At 40.0% G+C, this 20,718-nt stretch overlaps 1 protein-coding gene across 1 annotated transcript in view; it reads left to right on the top strand.

Annotated features, from left to right (window-relative positions):
• MED13 (mediator complex subunit 13) overlaps positions 1-20,718 on the top strand; it is a 56,275-nt gene that overhangs the window by 21,647 nt on the left and 13,910 nt on the right. Inside the window, exons 6-16 of the mRNA XM_072136446.1 lie at positions 1,297-1,488; positions 1,795-1,957; positions 3,499-3,609; positions 4,290-4,976; positions 6,949-7,159; positions 7,995-8,079; positions 14,803-14,924; positions 15,039-15,123; positions 15,640-15,827; positions 16,141-16,337; positions 16,990-17,903. Coding sequence (XP_071992547.1) covers positions 1,297-1,488; positions 1,795-1,957; positions 3,499-3,609; positions 4,290-4,976; positions 6,949-7,159; positions 7,995-8,079; positions 14,803-14,924; positions 15,039-15,123; positions 15,640-15,827; positions 16,141-16,337; positions 16,990-17,903 — 2,955 coding nt within the window. The remainder of the gene's footprint in view (positions 1-1,296; positions 1,489-1,794; positions 1,958-3,498; positions 3,610-4,289; positions 4,977-6,948; positions 7,160-7,994; positions 8,080-14,802; positions 14,925-15,038; positions 15,124-15,639; positions 15,828-16,140; positions 16,338-16,989; positions 17,904-20,718) is intronic.

Below are 20,718 nucleotides of genomic sequence, written 5' to 3'. Positions count from 1 at the left end.
GATAACTCAACCTGCCCACACTACGGGGGATAATTGCCAAGCGTACCTATTTTGGGCAGTAATGGGTCCCATTAATGCATCTGACGCTTGGTGAGGCGTTAATGCAACCTCTCACTTCCAGTATGTTGGAAAGCAGATTAACACCTTCCATATCAGGTTTCTTTCATATCTAAGTGTGGTAGCATCATTTAGAAAATCATTTGGGTGTAAATTGGTTTTATAAAGTCAGAATGAAGGAGATCTGGTTAGTGATGTGTCTGGATGCAGGACCATCAATTACAGTAAAGGGGGCATTCTGAAATGAGGAAAGCTGTACATCGGTGTTAAACTCTCCGCCTCCTTGACTTGCCTCAAAGTTGATTTTCTGGACAATGCCACCGCGCTGGGTCATGAAATAGACATGATCTAGAAGGTGTTCAGCTGCTTGATGACATACTGGTAGTGGTTAATTAGGTTGATTTCTGCTGACAGGTTCCCTTTAAGTAATGTGCCATGATTACTATAAATAGTAATAGTGTGTAGCTCATACACAAGGTCGTTCTGTGTTTCCTTTGTTTTCTGTAGGCTAAACTATATGACCTTGCAGCTATCTGTTTCATGTTAATATTTTATTCTACAAACATACTGCGTCTACATTTAACATTTGAGTGCCTTTTTACTTGATGAGAAAATATTCTGTTTAGCTATGTATATTCAATTGAGCAACCTTTTCCATCCTTTGTGTAGCTGTGATTCAGGGTTACTGCAGACTTGATTCCTATTTACTTCATCTGCACCCTGCTACACAATGGATGGAGCTATCTTCTTCAGATAGTGTCCCTGCAGGAACTACTGGTCTCCTATGAAGGCATCGGTTGTCATACCACTACTAGTCTCTTGATGGATGGGTTTTCCAACAATAATTATTAATCCTAGCTCGATTAACTATACTCTATTGAGTTTTATACCCAATCAAATGAATAATATCTAAGCTGCAGTAATCCGGTCGACCATTAGAAAAGAATGAAGTGTGTCTACTTGATTTCATTCTCTGTTTAACAGCAGATCTGACATAGATGATCTATCAATATTCTTAGCTTTCAAAACTTATTGTAAATCTTATATCAGTAACTTTCTGTAAGTTGAGTCAGATGATCTTACACAGGTGCAACTTTGTGGAAACTATTGTATACAGTATACACATGTTTGGGTAGTGTATACTTTAATTATGCAGATATGCTATACTAGTTAGACATGGTTAGATAATTTTATTTATTTTTATTTTTAACCCATGTTTTCTTCTGGTCTCTTTCCCAGCTGGTGTTCGTATGGTCTACCCAGCATGCTTTGTGCTTGTCCCTCAGTCAGACATCCCTACGGTCAGTTCTTCTGGTTCCACTCATTGCTCAAACACTTGTTTAGGTGTGCAAGTGCCTGCTTCTACCCGAGATCCAGCCATGTCTTCAGTAACCCTGACGCCACCAACCTCACCAGAAGAAGTTCAAACAGGTTAGGCCCATGTCTTGTATATCATAACTGTTTTCAAAGTTTATTTTGTTATTCATGTGGCCTTATGAGTTATTGCTTTTAGTCACCATTTTTAGGTGTATTATAAAAAAAATAGCTAATTTTTTTATGCTGTGCTATGCTTAACATATTGTTATTACTGGTTTGAGGTAAAGTATAAATATTGGTTATTTAGAACTTTGTTTTTATGGTTTAATATGCGCCTTTGAATAATATATTGCTGTTTCGTAAGAGACCATGTAAAATATAGATGTATTGTTTATTTCTTTTATTTTTTTTTTAATTCAGTTGATGTCCAGTCTGCACAAAAGTGGATGAAGTTTCCATCTGTGTCTGATTGTTTTAATTCGGACAGCACGAGTCATCATGGTGGCAAAATACCAAGGAAGTTGGCTAACCAAGTTGTTGACAGAGTTTGGCAAGAGTGCAACATGAACAGGTCCCAGAACAAGTAAGTCATTGTATAACTATTAGTGGTTTATTGATCCCCCATACATAATGCATGCATTAGCATATTCTAGTCTAGTCAGATTTGGCCATGTACACATTTCTTTTAGAATGTATTTGCAGAAAACCTATTGCCCTGAAATAAAAATGCATTGTAATGCATTGCACTTCAGGCAGTATGATCCAGAGTAGGGGTAGCTGTGCAATTGGTTAATTTATCATATTTTTTGGACTATACAAATCACTTGTTAGGCACTTTTTAGCAAGTTTTTTTCATGCTTTCTCATAGTCAGGAGGCTCCAGCATTGCCAGACCTTCCAGACTGCAGGCCTGGAGGCTGGGTCAAGCGCTAACAAAGTATTTTGCCTCAAAGAGAACAGTACAAGGACCTTGCCTGAGTCATGTGATAGCCACGACCCAGGTTGCAGGGTTCAGATTACATGTTTGGAGCTGCCTGTGCCCTGCGGCTTAAAATTTTGAGTAGCTGGAAGGGCAGTGTTAGGGCTGTTTCAAAACACCACGTGTGCCATCACTCTAAATAATAGTAAAACCCCATAAATTGCGCCACTATAGAAACTACACACCTCTACAACTTTTATTAAGTTTTTCGCCATAGCATTGTATTATTCAATTCTAATAAGCAAGACCAATATTGGAGAAAAATATATATATTTACTTTCACTGGGCAGTTTCAATATGGATTTAGACTTTTTGTACAGATTAAGGCTGGATTCACACTGCCGTTCCCCGCCATACAGTAGCAGGCGGCAGCGCGAGGAGAGGTGGTGAGCGCTGCTCACCCTCGTCCATCTCCATAGGGATATATGGCACAGTGCACTGTATGCCGTGAAAAGATAGGACATGTGTGCCAAAACATACCACACCCATTGCAGTCTATGGGTGGGCTGTATATACGTCCCCCATGCGGCAGTGTGAGTGTAGCCTAATACAGACACAGCAATAGCAAATATTTACTTTTTTGTGTGTGTTTTATATACTTTTTTTTGGGACTTTGTATGTAACTGTGGTGATTAGGAGACATGTATTTTATTTATTATTATAAAAGTAAGCTCACCAGGGGGGGTCTGATCCACGGGACACACATGCTCGACACCCAGGGTCTGGGGTTTAGTAATTTATGTGGTTGAGAACGAATGATGTAGCAGAACAAGCTGTTTTTTGTTTTTTCAAATACCAGGTGTGTCTTATAGTGAAAAAAGTGCAAAGAAAACTTTTCCCGGAAAACTATGTAATACTCTTCTTATATCCTCTGCTTTAACCTTCTGTCTGCAGATTGGGTGTTGTATGCAGTCTTCACCTTCTGCTCTATAAGGTTCCGCTTACAGTTACAGCACTGTACAATCTGTTCATCTTCTCTATATTATGTTGCCTTCAGATTTATAATTATTCATATTGATCATCTTATTTGTCAGTCAACAATCACTCTAGTTTTATCTGATATACTAAATTTCTATAGAAGTTATAGTGTGTGTGTGTGTGTGTGTGTGTGTATTTATATATATAAATTGAGGTTTTATATTACAGGAGGAAGTATTCTGCTACTTCAAATGGAGTGTGTGAAGAGGAAACATCTGACAAAGCCACAACCTGGGATTTTGTAGAATCTACACAAAGAACAACTTGTGTCTGTTCTAGGTAAACACTGTTCACATCCCACAATTTTTGCAAAGAGCATGTGTATATTGTGACAGGAGCATCTTCATTATATTCACTTTTATATATTAAATATGTTATATTATGGTGACCTATTAAAGGGGGTTTTCTACAGTTTCTCAGTCAACCCTATGCTTAGGCTATTCTATGGGGATCCATAGTTTTAGTTTAAACAAAATTTAACCATTAAACAGAATGGTGCCTTACAATAGGTCATGGCAAAACACATACCCCTCGCAGGGGGATTTCAGAGTTTGGTATGATGCATAGCCAGAAACTGTATCATTTTATGGAGATCCATATTTTAATGCTTGCTAATCCTGTGAATATTAAAAAAAAAAAAAAAAAAACCCTTATGGCCCAAATTTAACTTAAATTGGAATCAGATTAACTGATCTTGGAATGCATGTTAAACTTATTAAATTTCAGGCTATTGAATTGGGATGAGACACGGACAGCGTTTTAGGCAGTGAACTTGTCTGTATGCATTGTCCATTAAGATGAAACATTGGAATACTGTTTTATGTTGAAGAGTAACGAAATTTATTCAGTGTAACTTAACCTGATTGTGTCACAAGTCCAATTACACCTCATTTGCTTAGGTTTACTATGTTACTAATTATTTTAATTTAATTTTCTGTTTTTCCTTTTTGTGATTTTAGGCACAAAAATCTAAAGCAGAGAAATTCATGTCAGCCAGGTCAGGTGACACCTGTGGGGCCCCAGCAGCAAGCGGCTCAGAAGCACAAGACAAACGAGAAGCAGGAAAAAAGTGACAAACCACAGAAGCGTCCACTCACTCCTTTTCATCATCGGATTTCTCTTTGTGAGGATGTGAACATGGAAACAGATACAACAAACCAGAGACTTGGAATTCGCTCCCAAGACGGTCGAGGGCGTTTCTCAAATATCCGACCAAGTGATGTAGCAAAAACACCGCAATTGCATGGCAATGAGCTGAGCAGTTCACCACCACCACCTCCATTGAGTCCTCATCCATGTGAGGTTTTAGATGATGGCGGAGAAAGCATAAAAAATCCATCCACACCTCAAAGTCAGCATTTCTATCAGATGCCTACACCAGAACCTTTAATTCCAGCTAAAGCAATAGATGAAAGAATAGATGGCTTGTCTCAAACCTATGCTCCCCCTTTCACCGAAGTCCTTGAACCAGCAGTTTATGTCGGCACAGCAGTTCACTTGGAGGAAGGTGAAAGCGACAACACCTGGAAATATTACAAGGTCCCAAAGAAAAAGGAATCTGACTTTGCCCCACCATCACTTCCAAACGATAAAGTACGAGATGATGGTGCCGGTCTTCCTGGGAAGGAAAATACTTCTGTCACAGAGTAAGTACAAGTGTAGGTGTGGCTGCTGTTGTGCTCAACATGCAGTTAAAGGAAACCTACCACTTGAAGAGGTAGGTGTAAGAAGGCAATACCGAGCACCAGCTCAGGGTGAGCTGGTGCCGGAGCTTATTTTTGTTAGTGTTTTAAACTGCTGTATCGCGTTTTAAAACACTTTTTAAACTTTTTATGGCCGAAGCTGCTACGGCACACCATGCGCGCGACCGTGCGCGCAGCTTCAAGTAAAACCACTCAGTTCAGGGATTGAACAAAATGTATCTGAAGGTATGTTTGGTTCACAATGCATCAAAACAAATGGTAGATTTCCTTTAAAAAAAATTCACAGGTCTCTCAAATATAGTTTGAGGATTTTAGAAAAAAAAGATGACAGACTGAGGCAAAACGGCTGTCAAAAATGGATGTCAACAACCAAAAATTGGCTTATTTGTGTGCATCACACAACATGTTGCATACAAGTAAGATAGTGGTTGAACTTTGTTTCTGCTGGGTGACTCTCCATATAGATTTTGTCCCATCTTGGCTGGTAGGACAGACAATCCTTTGTGTAGCTATTTGTGTGTTAATTTCTAATATATATATATATATATATATATATATATATATATATATATATATATATATATATATATATATATATATATATATATATATATATTCTATATCATTATTTCAGTTCTTCCCCCACCCCCCAAGAGTTCAGGGAGTTTGATGTATTGCTGTATATTGTAGATTTACTACATTAGGCTACATTCACACAGCCATATGGGGAATGTATATATGGCCGACATATCCTGTGCTTGATCATGTTTCTTTCATGGCCTTGTGTGGAGGCATCATCCAGAAAATCAACTTTGAAGTGAGGTTTTTTTTTTTTTTTTTTTTTTTAATTTATTTTTTTTTTTTTAATGAAGTGAAGGAAGCTGCAAGTTTAACACTGAATTCAGGCTTTCCCTGCCTTACAGCGCTCTCTTCACTGTAATTGTGGTCCTGCGTCCAGGGACAATATTCACCAGATCTCTTGAAGTTCGGCAAATGTTGCTAGTTACACTGATGGAGGTATTTCGAGGCAGGGAAAGCTTGAGTTGAATGTTAAACTCTTTGCCTCCCTGACTTGTTACAACCAATTGACATCTCAGTTTATAGTTGATTTTCTGGATAATACCACCATGCTGGGCTATTAAAAAAAAAAAAACACATGATCTAGAAGCTGTTAAGCTGCTTGACGACATATTAGCTTAGAAATTGGCCTAATAAACCAATAACAATAAGTGTCTACAGACTCCTATGGGGAGATTTTGTCAAGTGCATATTACATTGGAGCAGTAAAGAATCTTGAACTAAGTAAACCATTTACCAACTCTACTCATATACAGGTTTATCAGTCAGTTTATAGCAGTTGTTGTGCTGTTCGAATTCTTGGATATGATGGATTCCCTCTTGGAAGTGTAGACACCTGTAATGGAAATCCACCACTTATATATATCAGGTTTGAGCTAAGCTTACTTACTGTTCGTCGTGTTCTTACTGATAATGGTACTTATTAACTTAGTTTAAAGAAAATTACCACTAAAGTAAAAAACTACAGATACTCGCCTACAGTCTTCTCCTCGATCCTGCCACGGTCTTCATTAATCTTGACTTGCTGGTCTTATCTAGTCTTTCATATTGTATAGCCATATCACATAGCTGCTGCTGCACTGGGAGGAGCAGATGCCTGTGCACACAAGAGGCGTGCATAATCATACAAAGACAGAATGCCATTTCTCCAATAAGATTGTTTCATGAAAAATTAAAATATGTACCGTTTATCTGTAATAACACGCTGAACAGTAAGTGACCTTGGCTCATCCCAGCATCATCTAAGTGGTTGATTTCCTTTTAAATTTCTGTGATTTTCATATTTCTCATGTACACAGAAGTGCCTTGTATTCAATACGCAATACTTGTGTTCCAGGTTAATGGTGCACTGTAAAAAGCCATTGAAAATTTCGGAAGAGTTACTACTTAAATATCAAAGCAGGAACCAGTGCGTCCCAGCAGCTGTATTTGATAGCGATCAAGAGTCGGATCCCTATGCTTTTGTGGATGGTGATGTGGAATTTGTATTCTCTGATGCCAAAAAGGAAAGACAGATCAACGAAAGAGAAGTTGGTAAAAAACATAAGGTATGTTTGTTTTCATTGCCTTTGTTAAATATGGCTCATATTTCTTCGTCACATTGTACCACTAGTGAAAATGGCACTTAAAGGTTTTTTCCCACCATAGGGCCTAACTTGCTAATCAGTGGGGTCTCAGTGATGAGAACCACACACACACACACACACACACACACACACACACACACACACACACACACACACACACACACACACACACACACACACACACACACACACACACACACACACACACACACACACACACGAACGGGGGTCTGACAAGGTCCTCTGATCTCCTCCATTCATCTCAATGGAGCCGATAGAGAACGGACATCCGTGACGGTCTGTTTCTTTCATCTCAATGGGGTGACGTAGGATCCGACTGAGGGGCATCGGATACCTGTTCTTATGATTTGTGGGGTCTCATCACTGAGAGAACTTGTTTAATACCTATAACGTAAAGGGGTTTTCGGGTTATATGGGAAAAATTCCATGGGTGCCTGAAAAATTAATATTCCCTAACTATGGCCCGCTCTTCCCATGTTGCATTGCTCAAACTTCATTGTGACTGCTGGGCCACTGATTAACCTAGGTGCCCAGTTGGGGGTGTCAGCAAAAAATTGTGGGAACAAAGAGCATGGGAAAAATTAGTGTTTTATTTTTGTAGGTTTTTCTTTTTCTCTGCTCCAGCATTTTATATAAAAGCCTCCTTGGGTGATCCCATATAATATATATATAATTTGTGATTGTTTGAAATCCTATGCTTTTGCTGGAAACATGTTTAAAACTTCTACTGGTAGTGCTTCACAACTTTGTGTGAATAGTATGTCTTTCTATCTAGGCAGAAGACGGGATAGCCGATGTTTCTGTTTTAGCCCAGGAAGGGGAAGACGCCATGTCATTATTCAACCCAGCAGTTAAACAAGGTAAAGTTGAAACTTCTTGCACATGTCAGTCGAACACTGAAAGGAGACCTGTCATCAGGTCTGTGTCACTTGTCCTGTCACTACTACCTGTTGGAGCAGCTCACATGGGTCCCATCCCAGCCTTTATCTAGTTATTTCATACATTATTAATTGTGAAATCATCTATTTTTTTTATCATGTAAATGAGGCTGGTCACAAGGTCAGAGGCAGTGATGTCACTCCTGTTACCCCCCCCCCCCTCTCCTCCCCCTGCTCATGTCTGTGTGTAATGTATAGTAAAGCATTGCTAGTGTGTGTGCTGCATCTGCTGACATGCTGCATCCTCCTAATATAAAGGTGAGAGACACAGACATCAGCTACACATGAATCTGACATGTTCTGCTGTAACATGGCTGTCTGGGGCTGTTGTATCTCTCCTAAACACACACACACACACGCACACATGCACACACAGGCTGCAGGAGGCGTGGCCACCAGCACCAGGTAGCACATCATTATACAGCCTCACACCATTATACAGGCTGTCAGTCAAGCACTGTGGCTGTACCTCCCACTCATGAATAAGCTGGACAGCTTGAATATGCTAATGCTTCTTTGGACATTTCACAGGTCATTTGCATACAGCTTTAGGACCTCATTGCTTAGGTTTACAGGCATGTAGAGGGACAATGAAGGGACAGAGGCAATGTTCTCTAATGGCAGTTCATGAAAATATATTTAGTTTAGGGGGGTTATTTTGCATGACGGGTTCTCTTGAAAATAGGGTGCAAATGTTAATGACATAATTCTGTTGTAATTTACATTTAAGACTGATTTAACCCCTTGATAAATGTGGCTCGAGGCATTTTAGACAAGTTTTAGACCCTTTAGTAGTTCGACAAAAGGATGCTGGAAGAAGTATGCGAGCCAAAAACTAAACTAACTAATAGATCGGACAAGTAGACAGTCCTTTTAACAATTCCAGTATTGTCATTTGCAGCAGAATACAAATATGTAGTCTAACTGTGCACTATTTTATTTTAAAGTACAGTGGCTATCTGCAGCTGTTTATCAGCTAACCGGGCTTTTACCTTGCTCCCCAGGCTAATCTCCTTTTGCCATGTTGTCTGGTAACCATGAGAAATCATATAGGACAGCTGGAGATGACCAGGGGCTTGTTGAGAGGGGCTGTAGACCTGTAGTCACAAGCATTTGACTCCTCAGATGCTTCAGGTCGTCCAATTACAAACGAGCTGTATCATTTGAAACTACTAAAAGGGCATCTTCCACCTTGATGAAAGATTGTATGCAAATGTGCCTGAGGGGCTCCAGGTTTCATTAACAGCTATGGAGTCTGGAGCTCCTCGGCTTCATTTGCATACAGTCCTTCATACACTCAGAATGCCAGACCGAGCTTGTAGTGGGCGGTCTCAGGCGCTCCCCTCTCCTCTGCTTATTCTCCGAAATGTTCCAATAAAGCTAGCAGTTTAACACTACAAATAATGAGGTAGTGCTAGGAGCTGCATATTTTAGGATGACCGCAAAGGACCCAGTGATGTCATGGGCACATTTTTCAGATCGGCCAATTACAAACTTGCTGTCCTGGTTTAGCTTCATTGGCCTGAGTCTCACAGCCTGGAAGTGCCCACCCACATCAGGAATAGCTGAATCTGTTAACCCCTTAACGCTGAAGCCACTTTTCACCTTCCTGACACGGACCATTTTTTAAAATCTGACATGTGTCTATTTAAGTGGTTATAACTTTGGAACGCTTTAACATATCCAGTTGATTTTGAGATTGTTTTTTCGTGACACATTGTACTTCATGCTGGTTGAGAAATTTAATAAATATATTTAGTATTTATTTATGAAATAAATGGAAATTTGGCAAAAATTTTGAAAAAAACAATGTTTTCCAAATTCAAAATTTTCTACTTTTTGGAAAGTTGGTCATATCACTAAAATAACTTGATAACTAACATTTTCCATATGTCTGCTTTAACTTGGCATCATTTTTCAAACATCTTTTCCTTTATTTTGGATGTTAGGAGGCTTATAACTTTAGGTGCAATTTTTCAGATTTTCACGAAAATCATCAAAACCTACTTTTGGAGGGTCAATTTAGTTAGAAGTGACTTTATAAGGCCCACATGACAGAAACCCCCCACAAATGACACCATTTTAGAAACTACACCCCTCAAAATATTCAAAACAACCTTTGGGAATTTTGTTAACCCTTTGAGCGTTTCATGAGGGTGAAAGATAAATGAAAGTGAAATTAGAGAAATGTAATTTTATCTTACTATAGATTCATTGAACACTAAAATATGCACCTTCACAATGGGTTAAAAAGGAAAATGCATTTTACAATGTTGAGGGCAATTCCTCCTGAGCATGCCAATACCCATTTTGTCACTGTACCCTGCTGTACGGGCACAGGGGGGCACTTGGAATGGAAAGAGCGTTGTTTCGTTTTTGCAGGGTAAATATGGCTGAAAAAGTTTACATGTGTCAGGATGCATTTGGAGAGCCATAATGGTACCAAAACAGAGGAAAGCTCCAACATGAGACACCATTTTGGAAAGTACACCCCTTGGAGAGTTTAGCAACGTGTAATTTGTGTATTTTCCCCAACAGGTGTTTGATTCAATTAGGCCCCAAAAGGGAAAAAAGGTGAAAATTTTCTCAAAAAAGTCACTTTTACCCCAAATTTTTGTAAGCCACAAGGGATAAAAGATGAAACAACCCCATAAATGTGTAAAACTATTTCTCCTAAGCACAGAACTGCACCACTTTTGCATATAAAGTGTTGTATGGGTGCACAGTAGGGCTCAGAAGGGAAAGAGGGGCTTTGGCCTTTTAGAAGCCAGATTTGACAATCATCCTTTACATGTGTCAGGATGCATTTGGAGAGCCCTAGTGGTACCAAAACAGAGGGGAACCCCAACAAGTGTCACCATTTTGGAAAGTTCACCCTTTGGAGAATTCAGAAAGGTGTAATATGTGTATTTACCCCTACAGGTGTTTGCTTCAATTAGGTCCCTAAAAGGAAAAAGGTGAACATTTTCCCAAAAAAGTCACTTTTACGGCTAATTTTTGTATCCCATAAGGCATTAAAGATGAAACAACCCCAAAAAATGTGTACTAGCATTTCTCCCCAGTATAAAATTGCCCCACACATGCAAATAAAATGTTGTATGGGTACGCAGTGAAGCTCAGAAGGGAAAGAGGGGCGTTGGCCTTTTAGAAGCCAAATTTGACAGACATCCTTTACATATGTCAGGATGCATTTAGAGAGCCGTAGTGGTACCAAAACAGAGGGGAACCCCAACAAGTATCACCATTTTGGAAAGCACACCCCTTAGAGAATTTAGCAAGGTGTAATATGTGTATTTGTCCATAAAGGTGTTTGATTTAATTAGGACTTAAATAGATAAAAGGTGAACATTTTCTTATAAAGGTCATTTTACTCCTAATTTTATATAGCCACAAGGGATAAAAAAATGTAATAACCCCTCAAAATGTGTGAACCTATTTCTCTCGAGTGTAGAAGTACCCCACATGTGTATATAAAATGTTGTATGGGCGCACAGTAAAAGGAAAGGGGAATGTTTGCCTTTTAGAAGCCAAATTTGACAGAAATGTTTGACATGCATTTGGAGAACCCTAGTGGTATAAAACAGATAAGAATCCGAAAAGTGACCCTAATCTTTGAATGCACACCCCTTAGAGAATTTTGCAATGTGCAATATATGTATTTGCCCCTACAGGTGAATGATCCAATTAGGCCCGAATCATTAAAAAGGTGAAAATTTTCCTATAAATGTCACTTTACCCCTAATTTTTGTAAGCCACAAGGGATAATATATTAAATAACCCCAAAAAAGGTGTAAAACTATTTCTCCCGAGTGTAGAAGTACCCCACATGTGCATATAAAATGCTTTATGGGCGCACAGTAGAGGAAAAGAGGGGTGTTTGTCTTTTAGAGGCCAAATTTGTAAGAAATCCTTCACATGAGTCAGGATACATTTGGAGAGACGTAGTGGTACCAAAACAGAGGAAAACCCGAAAAGTGACCCTAATTGTTGAATGTACACCCCTTGGGGAATATAGCAAGGTGTAATATGTGGTGTAGGGTAATACACGTGGTGAAATGAGCATTTTGAACATATAGGTGGTTTCCAAATACGATGTGCGATGGAGTCCAAGATGGAAATTGCAATTATTTCTGGAAAGTTCAGTGCCCGTTATGTGGCGCCCCTTATGAAATAATCGAGGGGTATAGGGAGCAACGGGACATAACAGTTGTTACAATTATTCATTTTACCGAAATTAATTCACAATAGGTTGGGCGTGAATTGTGAATGTCTAGTGTATAAGGAGGTAGAATATACCAGGGGACCAACTAAACTTTTGTCACTCTGGAGTTGTCGCAGGTCTCTTAGTAGTATATAGTGTCCATCCTTAGTATGTAGTGTCCATCCTTAGTATGTAGTGTCCATCCTAACTTCTCTTTTGGAACAGACTCTTTATTGAGTCCTACCATTAGAAGCAGCAGAATTCACCGGGAAAATGCTGTCCTGGCAAAACACAGGAACATCTAAACCAGAGGTACTGGGGCCCCGTCCTTCTTGTCCCAATATTAGTTTCCTAATATCTTCCTCTTGAAAACAGAGAAATGATACGGCAGGACCTGCACATTGGAACAGCTTGTAAGAGTTGTACAGCGTAATCTGTACAATGTGCATGGCCAGCGCTTTTGTACCATATCTTGGTTTTTCGTAGGGAAATTATCGCCAAGTGTTGCTCTTATTCACCCTAGCGATGCCCATTGTGAAGAATATTGCTGCTTTTGGCTGGACCATATCGACCAGCAAATAGCGGCTAACATGGACAGAGGGGGGCAACAAAACCCCTCTGGACCGCAAGGCAAAATTGGTGGCTGTCAGGAACAGCCGCCACCCTGCCCCGATCACCGTGTCTATAGACATGGTGACCGGTGTTACTGACGTCATAAGTAAATTCGCTGCTATCGACTCGTCTGAATTGATGAGCCAGTAGCAGCGATAATAAACTGGGGGTGTGTGGGGGGGACGTAACCCTTCTGGTCCATGGGGCAGGATGGATGGCTGTCAGGAACAGCCGCCGTCTTACCCCGATCAGTGAACAGCCGCCGTCTTACCCTGACCGGTGTTGGCAAGTCACTACCCGCCGCACCGTTCTATAACAACGCTCGTTGGGAATAGGCTATACAATCTTTATTTATTTTTTAAGCAATTTAGACAAATAAGGGCTTATTTTTTGCGAGACGAGATGCACTGTAAAAAAAACCTTAATTTTAGTGGGTTTTTAGCTTATTGAAGAAATTTTATTAACTTTTTACGTGTGGAGGAAAATAAAATCATCAATTCTTGTTTTGGATTTTTAGCATTTTTTGGGGGGGTTGTTCACTGTAGCATAACAATAATATATTATCTTTATTCTACGGATCACTACGATTACGGTGATACCTCATTTATATAGTTTTATTTACATTTTTCCAATTTTATTGAAGGAAAACTAGAATAGAAAAAATTGCATTTGTTTTAGTATTGCCATTTTTATAGTGGCATAATTATAGTATTTTTTGGTTTACGGAGCTGGTTGTAAGCTTATTTTTTGCGTGACAAGTTGCTCTTTTTATTGGTATCATTTTGGTGCTTGTAACTTTTTCGGATCACTTTTTAGAACATTTTTTGTAAAGCAATTTGATAAAAAGTTTTAATTTTTGGCAAGTTTTTGGTTTTTTTTTTTACCACGTTCACCGAGCGGGTCCAATTATGATTAGGATTTATTGTACAGATTGTTACGGACGCGGCGATACCAAATAAGTGGGGTTTTTTTGTGATTTAGTGTTTTTTATACTTTATTACTTGTGTAAAGGGAAATGTGGTGTTTGGGGGGACTTTCACTTTCTTTTATTATTTATTTTTACTGTAAAAAACCTTTATTTATTTATTTTTCCTTTTTTTACAGTTAATGACATCTAAGCTTGAACAAGTGATCTTCTGATCACTTGTTCAAGCTTTTTTACAGGTTACACAGTGCAATACACATGTATTGCACTGTGTAATGTAAGACACTGAGCATGCTGCGCATGCCCAGTGTCTTACAGCCGGGTCCTGCCAGGAGGCAGGGACCCGGCACCGAGACGAGGATCGCGCAGCCCCGGGCACCGGCAGTCCCGGGGCTGCGATCGGAGGAGCGGACCCCCCCGGTAAGCGCCGCGGGGGGGTCCGATTGCCATTTAAATAACTTTAAATGCCTCTGAGGTAGGGGTTAGGGGTTAACACCCGCGATCGGAGAAATCTCCGATCGCGGGTGTTAGAGGCGGGTGTCAGCTATAACATATAGCCGACACCCGCAGCTTCTGGCCCCGGCTCCGTTCAGGAGCCGGGGCCAGAAGCTTGACGTAATAGTACTGCATTTTGCGGGAACGCACCTCCCGCGATGCAGTACTATTACGTCAAATGTCGGGAAGGGGTTAAATAAACTATTCATTCTGTTAATCAAATGCTCTCCCCAGCTGTGCTAAAACAATTTTTGTTTTGTAACTTTATAGTTACGCTTTAAGACTCTTGATAAATCTACCCGTTTGTGGTGCAGGAGATTTTACTAACATTCCCCACTAGTGAGGTTATCGCGCTACTAATGTACAAGCGCCTATATGTTGAATGATGTAACCAATGTATATTTAATTGCAGATCCTCAGAAAGCAGCTGCTCATGCCCGCACAGCCTCCACCAGCCTTTTTCATGAAACTGACCTTGTGGTTTCCTACACTGATCTGGATAACCTGTTCAATTCTGATGAAGATGAGCTGACGGTACAAATTTTTCTTTAGACGCTTTTACCTCTGCTGTTGAATAGGTTTATTTATTTTGCGAAGATTGAAATATTAACATTTTAATTGATTTTGTTTCATTTTTTTTTTTTTCAGCCTGGATCAAAAAGAACCCATAACAATGATGACAAGGCCAACAAGGAATCAAAATCTGGCAATATGGACCCTATGCCTTGCATAAGTAATTGTTGTTTTATTTCTACGTAGTCACCTGGTTTAAGTGAGAGATCCTTTTTTGTGAGACTTTTCGTAGATAGCAACTTTTTAGGTGCAGAATTAAGCAGCGTACCAAAATTGGCTGCCTCAAGGATTTAATGCAGTGTGCCATATTTATCTTTGTAGCCCAGGTGTTTGTTCAACTTGTGAGACTTTTGGGCTTCGTATTATCCCAAGTTGCAAAACAGAGCATGCTAAACTTTTTGGGGCTAAAAAAGTTGCACAACACAAAAAGTCCCAAAAGTGAGACTTAAAGGGTAACTCATCAAGTGTATCAAAGGGGAAACACTTAAGATTCATTGCAATGATTATGTAGGCCAACCTTCGGAAACTTGGAAAAAGTGGCAGCTGAAAAACTCTGATACATGTTCCCCATGGAGTTTTAATTTAAGTTCTTGTGGCACCTGGATAATTTTTCATAGATTTCACCCAGTTGGTTATTCCGAAAGGGCTTTTATGCATTGTTGTTTTTGTTGTGCAGGTACAGTTGATCTTCATAAAATGTACCCCACACCACCTTCTTTGGAACAGCACTTGGGGTACTCGCCTATGAACATGAACAGCAACATTGACACTACACCAGGAGGAACAACACTCGATGGCCTATCTACCCAGTTCAAAATTGAAGTAGAGGAAGGATTCTGTAGCCCTAAACACTCTGACGTTAAGGTAACTTTTTGTTTTTAAAATTGCTTAGTTTTGGTAATTTTAGATTTTTCGAAATACTGATCTGGTTGATAAGTCTGTTGCTTGTATTCCTTTCCTGTTGTAACATTTGTGGTATATGATGCATCACAGCATTTTACTCAAATTAAGGAAAGAAAGTCATGTTACGGTCAACCACTGAGATTACTTACAAAATGAGAGGTAGATCTGTGCATTGAAAGGGGTTTTCCCATGAAAGAAAGTTTTCAAATGTTAATGTTAAATTTCATTTAAGTAAGATATACCTTTTTGGGGTTTTTTTTTCCCCTCCTCACAGGATTTTTCCTTCGTATACAAACCAGAAACGTGTCAAATAATGGTGGGCTGCACCATGTTTGCTCCTTTGAAGACCTTGCCTAGCCAGTGCTTGCCACCAATCAAGTTGCCAGATGAGTGCATTTACCGTCCTAGTTGGACTGTGGGGAAACTAGACCTGCTTCCATCTGTACCCACAATGTCTTTTATAAAAGATGGGTAAGTTTTTTTCTTCTTGTGGCAAAACTGCTTTTAAGGGTGCATTCTTTCACATCTGAGATGGGAATATAAGGCATCTTTGCAAATACATTTATTCAAGATCGATCCTGTGTAAGCAGTAGGAGGATATGGGAGTATGACTGCAGGACCAGGTGTGGCGGTAGTCTGTAACCATAAAAACAAACTAGAAAATGATTGTACAGAGGCAGTCCCTGGGTTACGTAAAAGATAGGTTCTTTAGATTTGTTCTTAAGTTGAATTTGTATGCGTCGGAACATATATATTTTATAATTGTAACTACAGAGAATTTATTTTTTATTCTTTGTGACAATTGGATTTTAATGTTGGCTTGTCGTAAGCACTAGGATTATCAATATAGCTTAATTGCAGACACCTTTGATAACTGTTTCATCTGATCATTGTAGCCTAGGGCTAAAGTACATTGCCAACATCCAGTTCCGTTTGTAACTAGGGGTTGGGTGCTAAGTAGGGGACCACCTATATTGTACATTAACAGTGTTGATTTATTTTATACATCAAACTAATTTGGGATGGGGGGGGGGGACACTCAGCAGTGTGCTGTTACGGTAAATTTTTTGTTTCTATAACCCATTTTTATTATGTATTTTCTGAATATTGTTCACCCTCTTAGGAATATCTCAAGCGTCAGCAGTGCAATTGACCAAGAATATGTTCAGACCTACACCCCACAAACCCACACGCCTTTTGGAATGTCAAATAGTGCCCCACCAAGCAATGGTGGAGCAGGCATTCTTCCCTCTCCTGCCACACCTCGCTTTTCTGCCCCCACTCCACGAACCCCGAGAACTCCACGTACTCCAAGAGCGGGACCAGCCAGCGTTCAAGGATCTGTGAAATATGAGAACTCTGATTTATACTCTCCAGCCTCCACACCTTCAACATGCAGGCCATTGAATTCAGTAGAACCAGCAACTGTTCCATCAATACCAGAGGCACATAGCCTTTATGTCAACCTTATCCTTTCTGAATCTGTAATGAATCTTTTTAAGGATTGCAATTTTGACAGCTGCTGCATTTGTGTGTGTAACATGAATATTAAAGGTGCAGATGTTGGCGTGTATATTCCTGATCCCACTCAAGAAGTACAGTACCGCTGCACATGTGGCTTCAGTGCAGTGATGAATCGCAAATTTGGCAACAATTCAGGCTTGTTTTTGGAGGATGAGTTGGATATAATTGGCAGACACACAGAATGTGCAAAGGAAGTGGAAAAACGCTTTGATGCCCTTAGAGGGGTTGATCACGGGGTGCTAAAGGATACAGAGAAAATGCCAGATGAGTTAATACTACTACTTCATGATCAGTGCACTAATTTGTTCACTCCATTTGGAATTATGGATGAAGAGCCAGCAACAAAAACCAGCATTGTAAATTACACAGCCCGTGTGGAAGAGCAAGACTGCTGTAATGATTGCTACCTGGCACTTGAGCATGGCCGGCAGTTCATGGACAACATGTCTGGAGGCAAAGTGGATGAAGCGCTTGTCAGAAGTTCTTGCTTGCATCGCTGGTCTAAAAGGAATGGTGAGTACTCGCATGGCTTTGTTTTAATGGCAGTGTAAAAATAATATACATGTCAGTGTTGCCTCAAACATCATTTAACAGACACATGTGCCCGCCGTACCGTAGCAGGGCTGCCACACTCCGGGGAGAGGAGGAGGTGAGCACTGCTCCATAGGGATATATGGCGCACGGCGACGTATGCCAAGGAGGGGTCCAACGGAGGTATGGTTCTCATCACCGAGAACTCCACCAATCAGCAAGTTAGGCCCTATCATGTGTTTGGTAGGGAAAACCCACATGGCATTTACATTTTTGTTTTGAAACTCAATAAAAAGGCTTGGGTTTGGAAGAGACCTGCCTAATTACATTGTGTAATGTCACTTGTGAGTGCTCCCTAAAAGAAGGGCAGTTTGTTTTTTGTGGCTGCCAGTACACCGTTAACACATCTGTACCTTTTTGGCTTCATTCCCTACGTGCTAGAATCGACTGATCATTGGAATCTGATGTTGATGGAAATCTAGTCATAGGATAGGCCAAAGTCCAAAAAGGGGAGAGGCCTTTAATTTTTATGGTGCTCTTAATATGTCCATAGTGCTTACATATATTCCTGATGTTATGGCTTCTAATCCCAACCTAGCAAAGACTTCAAATGACATCTACCACCAGCACCTAGGATTGTAAAACAAGCACGCTGACATACTGGTGTGTGCCACCTCTTGCAGGATCAGCCCTTCTTTGAGCTTGCAGATGCAGTGTCTTATCTTTCAGAAAAGGGTGCATTAGTTGGTATACATCTAATGTACAAGTTTAGACTTCTCAGGGATTCAGAAAACCTGTTTAATATGTGCGCTTACGGACATTGTTTTTTTTTTTTTTTTTTTAAAGCCAAATTTAGCAGTGTGGTGGCACTTATCTGTTTTACTTGTCCAGGCCTGATCCACAAGACTAGCGGATGGAGGGCTTACTCTACATGGCCACCTTCTAAAAGACTTGGCCTTGCGTCATTTCATGCAGCCCAAGGAAAGATTCAGATCCAATGACACCAGTGTTCTGACATTTGGGTTTTAGTTGATAATAGTCTTCCTGGGGGGCATTTTTCATTTTATATGTGTGTTTATTTTATATTTTTTTGCATAATATGGTGAATTTTCTAGTAATACATGCTGGGTTCTTTGGCCTGCACTAGGCTTCACATATTGGTACAGTTTCATTCACGTACAAATTTTCCCTTCGGACAATTGTTTAAACGTGCAAATGACTGTATATCTACAAAATGTTTACTAGCTTTCTACCGATCTGATGATTTGGGAATTGATGTGGCTGTAGAGGTATTCTTGCTGAAAGAAAAAAAAATATTTCATCTTACTGTCTGAAATTAAATGGATATGTGTGTGGTTGTCTTCATGACTTTAAACTTTAGCTGGCATTACCTTCTCCAACCACTGCAGAGTAAAAAGTTTAGATGGTGACTCTGCCAGTGTCCTAAGGACAGGTCTTCCAAAGTATACTCTTTAGAATACACTTGAAGCAGTTTTAGTTTCCATTGATTGGAAACCGTGAGGTCTAGAGAAAAAATATCCCAAATGCACTGGAATTGGTGAAGTCTCTCCTAACACAGGATGCTAAAAGTTGTTTTATTTGGTGAAAGTGGCAAAAGGTGCTGCAGTGCTATACTGAGGATGTAATACACATGAGGCCACTGCATATGGCAATAAAACTGAAAGATCAGGTCAGTATAGGTATGAGCTTCTCTATCAATTTATTGCTGTTTGAATTCACTTTTGCTCTACTGTGTGTTTTGGGTGTATTACACTTTGGTTGCTTATGATGATTATAGTATATGGGAACATTGTACCTAGTGATCAGACAGATATTGCATGATTTTTTTTTTTTTTTTTTAATCCAGTCATATTCCTTATCTTGTTAGGGAGAGTTTTTCGGTTTTTGGTATTATTGTGACCACCACATATCAATAAATGCTTTTGTTGTGTTATATTTGCTTATTATTAGGGCCATTTTCTTTGAGTATACACCAATCTTGGTTTATATTAAAGGAAACCTACCATCTCAGATCTACCTATTAAGGTAGATCTGGTGGCAGGTTCAACTGATTAATGACGTGGGAGCCCTTTTTAGGGCTAATCCTTGAGTGGCCTGTAACTTTATAAATCTTTTAATCACCTAATATGCAAATATCTGAAAGAGGCTACTGGGGCGTAGAGTAGATGAGCTTGAAGCTACACGGCGTGGCTACTCCACGTCCTAGTAGCCTCTTTGTGTCCTCCTACTACAAGATCTTCAGTGCGCAGGTCCTGGTACCTGTGCGCACTTGTTTGCGCTCTGCATTGACTGCATCTAGCCAGCTCTGCATAGATGGTCTATGCAGAGCGCGGACGAGTGCGCGCAGCTACCAGAATAAGATCTCGTAGTAGGAGAATCCAAACTAGGGCGTGGAGTAGCCACGCCGTGTAGCTTCAGCTCTGGCTACTCCACACCCCAGTAGCCTCTTTCAGATATTTGCATATTAGGTGATTAAAAGATCTATAAAGTTACAATCCACTCAAGCATTAGCCCTAAAAAAAGGGCTCCCATGTAATTCATTAGTTGAACCTGCCACCGGATCTACCTTGATAGGTAGATCCGAGATGGTAGGTTTCCTTTAACATTGGTCGGTCCACACCAGGAAACATACATGCCATACGGGTATTTTTTATAATAAGATTTCTTTACTGCACTGCTCCACGGTCTCTGTAGTAGCAGTTCTCTAACTGAGAACAATTGGAGGATTGCTGTATTGTTTACATATTGTTGAGGGACTGTGGAGCAGTGCACTGGA

Source organism: Engystomops pustulosus, chromosome 2 (assembly GCF_040894005.1).
Source record: "Engystomops pustulosus chromosome 2, aEngPut4.maternal, whole genome shotgun sequence".
Classification (NCBI taxonomy): domain Eukaryota; kingdom Metazoa; phylum Chordata; class Amphibia; order Anura; family Leptodactylidae; genus Engystomops; species Engystomops pustulosus.
Note: the sequence above shows the minus strand (reverse complement) of the source record. Positions and strands in the feature narration are given on the sequence as shown.